We start from the raw sequence: 12,425 nt of genomic DNA on the forward strand, positions 1-12,425 counted from the left end.
GCAGCCCTTTCACCTCTGTAAGCAGTGAGAAGAGATTCATTTGAACATGACAACATCACACATGCCAATAGTGGATCAGTAGGCAGTTTCCTTCTTACCTTCACTATATGTTCATGTACCAAGTAGCATAGCAAGGCAAAAGCACTGCAGTTCCTCAGATATCTTCCAGGGATTCATTTGAAAGAGATGTTCCATCAAATTTGCACATTATCCAGCTACAAAGAAAGGACATTCATGTGCAGGCATTCTGGCAGGAGCTATTTGCTTCGGGGCCAGATGTAATTCAAAGTTATTCTGAATATTACACTGCAGCATCTTAGCCAAGCACAGTAATGCTGATTATTAGGGTTTTCCTGGTTTTCCAGATGGAGCTGATTTCATTTAGTTCTCTCTCTTGTAATTAATAACTTGTCCCTTTTGTTCATTTTGAATCTTTGTCTCATCTTCGGCATTTTGTGGAATAGCATCCAATTTCCTCAATCCATTGCTTGCCTCCTCGGTTCACATAGCAGAGCTCATTCAGCCATACAGTTTAATGATGTGCAGCTCAAACCTCTGCTGCACAATCTCACATCCACTTCACATTGAGCTGGCATTTTTGTCATTTATATTTTATACGCTATAAACTAACAAATCATACCATTTCATACTAGAGCAATGTCAATAATCTTTTTTTTTTTCTTACAGAAAAAAACCACCAACGAGCCACTAGCAAGCATATGGGATCTGTACGTTCTGTCCTTTAAACAAGTGCAGATTTAGCAAGGAGGGGGAGGGAAAAGGAAGAGAACGAGAGCCACGTCCCCCCACTGCCAACGCAATGCATGTTCCTGCAGCACCAGTATTTGGATTAGGCCCATGGCCACCCTACTTAGGTTTCAAATAAGCAAAAAATAGATGGAATTCAATTCCCCGCTGCCAGTTTTTAGCAAGATTAGGCTTGTGCACACAGAGGAATTTTTTAAATAGCCTTCACATGGGACCAGCTCTTTGCATTGAGAGTGTGCTCATAAATGGGATATCAGATGTCAATAAATGATGAGTGTTTACTCTGTAGGCATATTACAGGCTTCTGTAAAATGTTCTATAGGTAGCTAAACACTTACTGGTTACAAGCAGGGTTCCACACAACAGCACAGATTAACCAGATTGCTTTTTTTTGTACTTTCAGTTCCTAGCATAAGGCATGGCTCAGTCCAGGACTGGGATCCTAAGTATACTTCCACAATTTAAGCAGCAAATATTAATCTACTAGAGCATATAACCAAATAATTAGTTTGAAGTGTGTAGATGAAGCGGGCTTGCACACAGGGGCTGGATGCTGGAGTACAGCTGTGTGTACGTGCACAGCCCCACACTTTCCACTGAGGACGGGCAGGGATGTCAGTGGGTCCCTCTAATGCTGCTCTGCACAGAGGGGAGTTGAGCCACTGACCACTGGGAGCCATACAGCAAAATATCTGTGATGTCACAGCTCTGACCCCAACATCAGTGGGACAGTCACCTCCCCTGGCTGTGTGTACAGTGTTGAAAAATGATGTGGGGGTGTCTGAGCTTATGCTGTTGTTCCCAGGGGAATGTGGATGGAAGGCTGTTCTCTATTTTCTTTTCTTTTGTCCTCCAAATACTTAGAGCATCTGGGACTCCAGTTATTGTGTATTTTAAAGCCTTTGTTTCTTTATCCTTCACGCTGCACCATGACACTGAATGTTTCAAATGAATGAAAAGCCCACGAAAAGCCTACTTTAAAGCTCATCACAATTCGATGCTTATCTTTCTCTGGGACCACTCTGGGCTTTTTATAACAGAATAATGTCCAGGAGGTCACAACAGAGAGCACTGCACATGACTGAATATTAACTTTTAATAGAGTGCATTTTGCTCAGGAGCCGATTACAGCCTTCATGAGGCAAGAGCAATGCTAATCCTGGAAGGACTCCTAAAATCTTTCATAAGCTGCATCTAATTAAAAGAAAATGAAATACGCAAGAGTTGATGCACGAGTTGTACATTTGTGCATCCCACTCAATGAATGAATCATTTCCCTGCCTTCTCTGACACAGAAATACCTTGCAACCCATTAAAGATCTTAAATATTTTTACAGGTCTAATGGACCACGTCACCACAAGCCACCCAGGACATGGCCACTGAAGTCCAGAGCTGAGCTGGTGTAACTATAAGTGCTTCTGTGATGATTTGCATGGAGGACACATCCAGACAACAGACTGTCTACAAGAGGACATGGTTGTCTGTATCATTGCTAAGGCAGACATCACCCAAACTGCTGTTAAATTTGCAAGGTAGAATTTTTTGCATTTCCATATCCCCTCATAACACATATACAGCATATGTGCTGCTGGAGCAAATCTCAATCGATGCAATTCTATCAACAGTGTCACTTCATCACGGGAACACCACATGTCCTCACACAGGCCCAGTTGTTACCAGTCACCCCAGTCCTGGTACTGGTAGAGAGCCACAGGGAGCCAAGATCCAAGTGGAATGACAAGGTGGATGGGTGTGAGTGGGTGGAATGGCAGGTGGATCTGGTGTCAGACTGGGATGCAGCACGGGACCAACCAGCCCCTGGCACAGAGCACAGTCCTGCTCCTCCCCAGCACTCAGGGAAGGGCAGATTCCCATTGCAGACCTGCAAAGCAGAGCAGCCCCGAAGGCACACACGCCTCGGTCTCCAGTGTGCTGGGGACCTGTCAGCCTCACTCATGTCCCTTCAGAGGGCTGGGGCTGGGGTTAGATCAGCAGCTTTCCCGCTGGATTAACACAGAGCTTTGCAGCTCTGCCGGCACCATGCCTGCGCCTGTCAGGATCTATCAGACAGCCAAGGCTTAACAGCTAATAGAGTAACAGAGTGAAGAGAATAAAATTACCCCTTTCTGAAATAGCCAGAAACACCCTAGCTAATGCTGAACACAGCTTATTATTTTACAGAAGGGAGGCTACTGCCCTGTTGGGGGCTGCGTGCCGTGGGAAGTGCCCTGGCTGCAGTGGACGGTCCAGAGCTGAAGAGACAGAGTGGTTCCCATCCCAATTGCCAATCATGGAATGGGGTTCAGGGGCACTGAAACAACTGGGGTGGACCAGGAACACTTAAGGGGCAGAAAGAGGGGGGTTGTGAAATAAATGGCAGTGCAGTGGCTGTTTGCTGCTGATCCCTCAAAATGTCATGATCATCTGAAGGGTTGAGGGAACAAAGAGAAGGTCACTCAGGTTTTTGTGCCCTCAGGCTCGAGGTTTTTTTAAATGTATATTTTTAATGTGCACTGATTTAAAGTAAGTCAGGACAAATGGTTGCTTTCACCTTTTTATCAAGTCCAGCAGGTCATGGTCAGACAGACCCCACAAGTCATTCAGCTCCTGCTATGATCCTCACATGTGTCCTCACATGGCCTCCAATGGCTCTGCGCCTGCGCTCCCCACCCATGAGTGCATCAACGTGACCCCCTCCAGGCATCAGGAGTCAGCTGGGGCCATCACATGGTGGCTGTAGTCAGGGCACAGGGAACATGTGTCAGACCACAACCACAACCATAACAGGCAAGTTCCTAGATCTGCTTGTCACCACCAGTTCTGGCCCATCCTCCCATGTCCTCCTTATAAACCACTGCAGAATAAGAAAGCAAATTCACAGCATGTAAATCAAGCTTAGAAAGATTAGAAGCCTCTTCTCTCTTGAACTCATGTTAGTTATGGAAAAAACATGCTCAGAGCCAACAGCTGGATTTTAACAATTTATTCCAGGGGTCAGTGAGTGGGGAGGAGGGTGATGCTCAGTCTCAGCAGGCCATGGCTGGCAGGGTGAAAGCTCAGCTAGAAGTAGTTGACAACTCTCCTGATGGACTGGACGCTGGCGCTGCGCGCCTGCCACTCGTTGAAGCTGCTGAACTCGCCGCGCTCCACCACGTACATGCGGCCTCGGTAGTTGGGCTCCTCATACAGCACCCACCTGGGCACAAAGGGAGGGTCACCTGGGTCCCAGCACTGTGCTAGTGCCCCGCTCTGAGGGGCTGCTTTTAGGCACTGCTGTACTGCAAACCAGCAGGGCCTGATTCCCAGTCCCATCCCACACACAGAAATGATCCTGGTGGAGTTCTCTGTGGGTGCTTGTCCCCCGACCTCCCAGCCTGGCCTGGTAAATACCCACAGCCAGATTGGACCTTGCCTGTGGAAGATGTTTTGGGTTACACCACCAATAAAGCCTGGGCCCAAGGGCTCCCTGCTTCACATTACTGTAGGAATGGATCTCTCTGAGCTTCACTGTGTGCAACAGAAACAGTTTAATAGCATTTTATACTGCTAAAGAAGGACATGAGTCCCCTCAGCCCCTGCATAAACCACTTTTTTAGGGACTGTAAGGAGAAATATGCAATGCTTGATGGATGTTCTGCCTCTTTGAACTGATTCATTAGCAATGATGGGAACCATATTTAGTAATTTCTCTCTTTGTTAGTAATTCTTAACAGCCTCTTTGATGCTTTCCAACAGAGAGCAGGGCTTGGCTTGGTTATCTTTATCTCTACATCCAGAGTTAATGACAACTGTCCCTTGGAATGCAGTCAAATGTATACAACATTCAATAAGCTTGGTGACTTTGGCATGCCTGATTTCTTCACCTGGCTTGGCTACATCATTCTCCATCACCCTGGCTTGTGACATGTGTTTCTCCATTTGAAGGTCAGGTCAGGAACAATTCTGATAGTCAAGAAGGACATTTTGCTGATTTTCTCTCCGTTCACTTCATACACTTTTACTGTGGCCACAAGTGTCACCCCTGTCCTCTATTTGAGTCTCCCATGCTTCTCAACCAAATTTTGCAATTGCTCTGAGTTTTACAGTCAGGTTTCCACCCTGTCATTGCTGAGCCGCTCATCTCTGCCTCTTTCCTCTCATCCCCATATTTTTTTAAGGTTTTATGAGGATTTCTGCTGCTTTTCCCATCGATTCGCTCAGCAATGACAGCAAAGCAGAAATGCAATCCTCCAAATGATTTGGTTTCTGTGGTCTGCCTTTGCAGGAATTTAGCTGGGACGTTGGGGTTGGGACTTACTGGATGTGGGATTTCCAGGGAGAAACTTCTTCAAGTACTGGAGGGGTCAAAGACTGCTGGGCCTTAAGGGTCAGACAACAGCTGCTGAACTCAGATCAGTCTAACCCAAAGCAAAAAGCTGGAGGCTTAGGAAAAGAAGTTGTTTATACAACCAGCCACCCACGGGAATTATTTAAAACACAAAACAAGAAAAGTTTGGGGTATTTATCCAAGGCACCTTACAGGTTCCTTGACATATTTGTTTTGTGTTTCTGAGAGGACATGAAGTGGGACTGTGGTGATCCCTTCTCCCAGAGCCCTGTGCAGGAGCAGGACCAGCACATGGATACCAGCATGGAATGCTGTGCCTTGGTTTTGTGAAAGAGCATCCTGTAGTGTCAGAGCCCTGTGTGTGGCATTGCTGACATGTGGCTCCTACAAACAGCCAACCTCATTCTCTGGCACTTGTTGCAGACAGTTTATATCCAAACTGGAATTACAAAGTCATCCTCAGCCTCTGATGCTCACTTTGCAGCACATGGGGAAGGCTGCCCACTGCTCACCTGTGAGTGCAGTGTACCCCCACCACATATCTCAGTGTGCAGTGACAGAGAGTGTCCTCAGCTTAATTAACAACAATTTATAAAATTTTCCTTCTCTTTGTTTTCAGTTCTTCTGCTTTAAGACATCTTTCAACAACAGGTGGACCCTGGGGAATAGAGCAGGGAGAAGAGCAGCCCCTCACAGTCACCATCTTTCCCAAGATTTCTTTCCAGACACATGGTTGATGTGTCTGCACCATTACATGGAGGGAATGGGACAGGCTTTGGTGCAGATGGAAGCAGACTGAGTGACCTGGTGTGGTGATAAGAACCACCACTGGCTTGTCCCTCTGCTTAGGGGAAGGCTGAAAAAACCCAAAAAATCAAAAGAATAAAAGGAATAACAGAAAGATGAGGGTGAAGTGTGTTGGCGGTGCAAGGTGATGAGTGAAGGACTGTATGGCTTACTTAGCTGCTCCTTTATTGCCTAAAATTTATGTTCTCTGAGACCATCAGTGAGAGGAGAAATCAAGTCAGTCATGAGCCCAGAAAAAAAAAAAAAAGGAGATGATCCTGTCCTCAAGCCCAGCATGGGAGAGCTGATCCAGGCACATAGCACACAGCCCTTAAACATCTCAGCACTGTGTTTCATTAGCACATAATCCCAGAGGACATGGGAATAAAATGCTCATGGAACCAACTCAAACTCTGTAAGTCAAAACTGGCTGCTCAAACTGAAAAATGAGGAGGGGAATGCTGTAACATCAGCCTGAACCAAGCAGGAGGCTTTCACTGGAGCTCAAAGTCACTGATTCTCCATGTAGGGCTTGAGCAGTGCCATGGGCAGGTATTGCCTTTGCTGAGAAATATGTGATGTGCATTGGGCAGCAGCATTTGGGTCCCTGTTCTGCTTTGTATTTCACAACCCCACTGCAGAACAGCTACCAAACACTCATGAATGCTTCAGCAGGATAAATGGCTGGTCTGCTTCCTTCAAGTTATTCCACTGTAGTGTAGAAAAGCTCTTTTTGGGGTATTCTCTCCTGGACTGCAAAACAAATCCAGTTTTTTTTAAATTGTTGTTTCTAGGCTGTCCTCTGTGGAGTGGCTGAGGCACAAAGGAGGACAAGAACCATACATCTTCATCTAAAATCAGATGATACCATATGTGATACTGGAGCTGGCTCTGCCCGTGGGACGGGCGAAGCCACTCACCACAAACCTGTAACAGCTTCCGAGGAGGCGGTGACACCGCAAAACTGCTCCGAAATAGCAATTCATTGCCAGCGTGGCTTAAACAGCTTTACCATCACCCTTTCTGGCTGTGTGGGGTAGCAATTCCCCACCCCAGAAGGGCAGCAGGGAAGGTGCTGAACCCCCTCAGGCTCACCATGCACCATGCCAAGGGCCGATGTTTGTCTCCATTCCCATGTTTCCAGATGATCCATCATCACTTCCCGGGGGCATGGCCACCTCCACAAAGCGCAGGCAGCAACTTTTTATCAGCACATGACACCATCCATGGATTTTGAAATGGAAACAAATATTTCTGTATCCAACAGATGTCGCATTGTGGGAATTGAGGGTGAAAATCACTGAGCAAGACTGTGGATGAAACTCCCTTTGTCTCCATTGATCCCATCTCCTCTGCTAACCAAACAGCCAAGGATGAGTCCTGGGACAGCTTTGCCAGGTTATGCCCAGCATCACCTACACCTGCAGCACCTCTGGAGGCACCTGGGTTTAGAAGGTCCATCCAAAGGAGGAAAGTGGTGCTATAGGGTCCCTTTCTTTCCCTGCTCCCACCTCTCTGCAGAGGAATCTCATCCCTCCCTCCTTCCTCCTGCAGCCTCTCTGACCTCCAGCAGGTCCCTCTGCATTGTCCTGCTTTTTAATTGCCTTTACAGACCTTTCCAAGCATGTCTGACACTGACCTTCCCAGGATCTGAATGTAATGCTACAAACCTCAACGAGTTTCCTCACCACGCTCCTCTCTGTGCTTTATTTTTTTCCAATTTTTTCTCACTATTCATAGACCTTGAGAAGTCCTGTAATGTCAACACAAACCATCCAGACTCCTGTGTGAGGGACTGCAAGCTTTGTGCCCTTTATATATTTTGTAGGGGAAGGGGAAAACCAATCTGAAAAATTCAAGTGCTTGAAAGTTTCTGGGCAGTTTCCCAATTTCTCATGCTCCAGGCTCTGCTACAAGGACTCAGGCAGTAAATTGGCCCTAAAACTCTTGCCAGAGCACTCACAGACTCCCTCTTGGCTTTGTAGTGTTGGTACTTGAATGCTCAGCACTGACAGGGTCCCTGGTGGGCTCCAGCCATTTCTTCCCATCAGGAGTGGGTAGCTCTGCTCCTTAATGAACTGTCATTGCCTAATCATAAGCCTGGATTTTTGGAAGAGGAGAGGCCTTGGCTGGATCAGGAAGAGTCCTGCAGGACACTTGCTGCTGTCAGGATATCTTGAACTTGGATGGCAACAACCTCTCCCCATTCTTAGGAAAAAAAAATGGACACAAAGGGTCCAGCATCTCACACCAGATGTCTGCACAATATCCAGTCCAGGACAGGTGAAGAACAAGGTATCTGTGCTCCCTCCTCTGCAGGGGCTTCCCTGTGCCCCAGTGCCTCCCTCCAGCCACCCTCTGCCTGGCTCTGGGAAGGTGTGATGGCATTCCCCAGCTCCCAGCATGCTTGCAGTGAAAACACAATTGTCAGACAGAGGAAAGGGGAGACAGACAGGTAACAACCTGTCTGACAGTGAGAGAAAATAAACACAAAAAGGACCAACACCATTGAGAAAATACAAACTGCCACCAAACATCAAGGAAAAGGCAAAACTGACATCCTGCTCAGGCCTTCAGGAGCATCTGCAGGGGGAGGAGGGTGGGGCTGAGCCTCAGTCTGGGCATCACCTCCGCTGTCAGCCCTGTCTTTCAGAGGAAGGATTTCATCTAAAGGGGAGGTGCTCCTGCCTCAATTTTGCCATCATAGGAAAAGGTGTGGTGAAGTCACTTGCAAAGCAAAAGCCCTGACCTGCATCACCTGGAGCTGTCCATTCAACCTCCCTGAGCTTCAGCATGGATTTTAAAGAGGTGTGGAAGGAAGCAGGAGGGCAGGCAGGAAGGAGATTGTTTTAGGCTTCTTGTTTCATACACCTTAAAAAGGTCTCTCAGAGTTCTTGTAGCTCATGCTTAGCTGCCACCCTACAAAAGTCACACCCCTTTGAAGCAGCTCTCAGTGGGCATGCACCAACATTCACCTTTAACAACAGGCTTAACAAACACTTTCAGGCTTTCTCCAAGTGCCCCCAGCACTGACAGGGTTCTCCATGAGGGAGGAGTGTCTGCAGCTCCCTGTCCCCTGCGGTGCCCAGGGCAGGGAGCACAGCAGTGGCTGATGCCAGGACACGTGGAGTTACTTACGCGCCGTCGCCGTACACTTTGAGGGCATTGATGCAGGTCTTGTCCCAGCCTTGTCCCTGCAGGAAGGAGCAATCTTCTGTCAGCTCCATGCTGGGACCCCTAAAATGGCTCCCCTCGAATATTTCGATCCTGTAATGCTCACCGTGCTGGGGACAAAGGGATTGAAGTCAACAGCAACACCAAAAAAGCACAAGAAATTATTTCTCTGGCTTTTATAAGACAAAGAGGGAGACAGAAGGGTGCTTTGGAAGGGGAATATGAAGAGCAATCCAAGACCACTGGTGCCAGCATGAACAGAGCATGCACAAACTTATGCTGCCTCCCAGCACACCAATCATGAAAGCAGCCAAAAATCCCTATCCCTGTGCCTGGCTGCACCTTCCTGCACTGCTGTCCACATGCAAACACGGTGTGGGGTGCCAGTGCTCAGGCACACACAGCCCCTTGTCCATCTGCAGATCCAGCACACAAACCCTCATCCCAAATGCAGCATCAGCTGCAGCCCTGATGCTCTGTGCACCCAAACAGGTAAAAAGGAACATATCCCGAGTGTACAAAGATGTTGGACTACTCCCCTAAACTAAATCAGATTGCCTCCAGTTTCATGCATAGCTGCTGTTCCTGGTGAGAGACATTGTGCCTTTCTTATAGGAAAATAAAAATGAGGGAGAAAAAGGAAACTTTCCCAGCATCATCATTGCTGTGTGAGCAGCACACGTGGTCACAAGACACAAATTACTCTGGGGAGATCTCTGCAGCCTGTGGCAGAGCTATGTGGGACAGAGCGAGCTCAGAGGATATTTTTAAGCCAAATTCAAAGAATACCTAAAGGTGTTTTTCAAATAAACAACGTCAGTGCACAAGAAGGCCGGGCTGCCATGCCAAACCCCACAGCAGGCAGCCGCCGGCAGCAGCCGAGGGACACCGTGCCTGAGCAAACATTCCTCCGGGAATCCGTGCTGCACAAATGCCTCGCTGGCATCTCACAGGGAAAATCTTGGGCCAGGAAAGGAGGAGCACATCCTTGTGCTGGCCAGGGTCCAGGGCCTGAGCCAGAGCATCCCTCCACGTACGGATCATGGAGGTGCTTTGGGAATGATGTTACAGACCTGAAAGAGACCCGCTGCTGTGCCAAAAGCGATTTCAGGGCCAGTGAGAAATCCCACCAGCTCCAGCTGGGCTCATCATTGCCCTGGAGGACCTCAGTGATAGGAGAATTAATGGACAGACCCAACCCATATTCAGTTTTCTTTGCTACTTTTTAATCTTCCCATTTAAACCTTCCTCAGGTTAGTGTTTTTAAAAGCTTGATACAGGGAAGGGAAAACAATGGGTTTAGTTTAGAATTATTGGGGTCAGAGGGTGGTTTGCAACAGCAGAGAATTCAACTAAAATTTGCTAGGAGCAGCCCTATGGTCTGCTTGGGAAGCCCTTGGGCTGCCCTCTCCCCCCCTGGGTCCATGGGGAGATGCAGCTGCTGCAGCTCAAACTTGCCTCGGGCAATGAATCTCTTCTGAATTCCCTTGTGAATATCTCATAGCAGCTTACATTAAAAGGAAAAGCACACGGTACCAGCAGGACCTTGCCATCTCATCTAGAAAGCCACAGGAATATCTCACCCTGTTAAAGGCACTGTGTTTTATGGTGGGAGGAAGAAGATGTATCTTCCTCCTGTCTGGGGACACAGGGAACTGTCTCAGCTTTATGGCCTGCACAGAGCGCTCTGAACGGGGACAAATCCACCCAGAAAACCTTCCTGCTCAACGGGGCACCCTATTTTTAAAGAACACAGATTTTTATGTTACTTATTCACAGGGCTCCTGTGACCAGGATAAACTAAACCCAGTGGTGCTCCGGCTGGGAGAGCCAATGCCAGCAGCGTCCCACTCACCATCCCGATGGGCCGGCAGGAGCCCAGGTGGTCGCTGCGTCCGTTCCAGCGGTAGAAATCGGGATACTCGCCGTGCTCCAGGATGTACTGCTGCCCTCGGAAGTCGGGGTGGTCGAAGCAGACCCAAGCTCCACTCTGCACGCAGATGGAGTTGACTCGATTGAGGAAACCTTGGTCCTGGAAGCTGTTGCAGCTGCCGCAGATGTCCAGCTTCCTGCCTGTGAAGCATCTGCCTTCGTAGAAAGTGATCTGGGGGAGGGAGGAGAAAGGGCCCGCGGTGAGGAGCAGGGACATGGCCGGACTCCCATTCCAAGCAGATGGGAATCTCTTGCAGATGCATCATTTCAGGATGGTTTGGTTTATTTTAGCTGCTTTCCAGCAAAAGGAGCACGGCACCACTGGCATTTTTTCCTAAGAAGCGTATTTGTTTTTCTGGGAACGCAGTGCGTCCCGCATTTATGACACTTCTCGCTGCCTCGTGCTCACTCACACATATTTCCAGCAGGAATGTTTAAACAGGAAATTCGGCTCCCGAAAGGCAACTCCTTCTGCCGCACCCTCCCCATCCCTGCCACCAAATTTGCTCCCAGGATCACCACTCACACCCCATCTGCTGGCTCTATTATCCTCATCAGCTCCTTCCACCCGGAGGATGCTCAGGCTCTCCGGCCCCAGGCTGAAAGGGAAGCGGTTGGGTCGTTACTTACTTTTCCTGAGTATTGAGACATTTTCTGCTGGCTGTTATCCAAGACCAAGAGCGGGAGCCAAACCAAAAGGGCGATGGACAGATCGTTGGACACCCCACTATATAGGGGCCGTCGGGGGGGGGCCGGGCTGGGGCTGGTGTCGTGAGGGCTTTTTAACAAAGCCGCGGGAACCGGGGGCTTTGCGCTTTCCTGCTTCGTAGGCAGAACCGCCGGTAACGGGGCCTGCTGAGTCCGGGCTTTTGATTTTGGGCAGATGATCTGACAAAAGATTTGCTTGGCAGGGCTTTGGTCGATTAGCAGTGCATATTTACTGCTCCTTTTTGGAGGACTTCTTTTTTTTTTACTTTTTTGACCTTTTTTTGGTTTTTATTTCTATTTCTTGTTTCCTTTCCTCCTCTATTTTCCCCTGGGGTTTTTTTTCTGTCCTTTTTCTTTTTCCTCACAACAGATAACAAGTAAGTGAGGAAACAACAGCATCTCTAAGCATGGCATGTAATTTCTCTGTGTCAGGTTTGCTTTATCCCAGGTTGTTCCCACCTATTGCAGTGTGGCAGCCAAGAGAGGGTGTCCTTGAAGACTCCTCACCAACAAATATTGCACTCCATCTGTCAAACCAATGGTTTCTCATTTAACCTTTGAACCTCTAAATGGCACCTCCAAAAGCCAAGGACCTGATCCCCTCCAGAGCACAAAGGTTGGGCTCACAAGCCACTGATGTTACTCAGGAGCATCGTTCTCAGGAATGTTTTGATCTTCCAGCATTGAAGCCCTGACTCACAGCTCTAAGTCAGGATTAGAGGGACTTTT

The 12,425-nt window shown here is 48.2% G+C and overlaps 1 protein-coding gene across 1 annotated transcript; it reads right to left on the minus strand.

Annotated features, from left to right (window-relative positions):
- Positions 1-3,740: 3,740 nt before the first annotated feature.
- On the minus strand, positions 3,741-11,205 carry CRYGN (crystallin gamma N). Its single transcript, XM_058833843.1, has 4 exons — positions 10,912-11,205; positions 9,021-9,076; positions 6,978-7,082; positions 3,741-3,965 (listed from the first exon to the last, which is right to left on the minus strand). Exons 1-4 carry the CDS (start codon positions 11,203-11,205, stop codon positions 3,830-3,832), a joined length of 591 nt encoding a protein of 196 aa, XP_058689826.1. The 3' UTR covers positions 3,741-3,829.
- Positions 11,206-12,425: the final 1,220 nt, after the last annotated feature.

Source organism: Poecile atricapillus, chromosome 2, assembly GCF_030490865.1.
Source record: "Poecile atricapillus isolate bPoeAtr1 chromosome 2, bPoeAtr1.hap1, whole genome shotgun sequence".
NCBI lineage: Eukaryota > Metazoa > Chordata > Aves > Passeriformes > Paridae > Poecile > Poecile atricapillus.

Bases quoted from the DNA above. Each gene is read 5' to 3' on its own strand.
- CRYGN (XM_058833843.1), bottom strand. From the start codon at position 11,205: ATGTCCCTGCTCCTCACCGCGGGCCCTTTCTCCTCCCTCCCCCAGATC. The intron at 9,077-10,911 runs GTGAGTGGGACG...TCCTTCCTGCAG, and splicing joins CCTGCCGGCCCATCGGGATG to GGACAAGGCTGGGACAAGAC. The intron at 3,966-6,977 runs GTGAGCCTGAGG...CTTTGTGCCCAG, and splicing joins GGCCCTTGGCATGGTGCATG to GTGGGTGCTGTATGAGGAGC.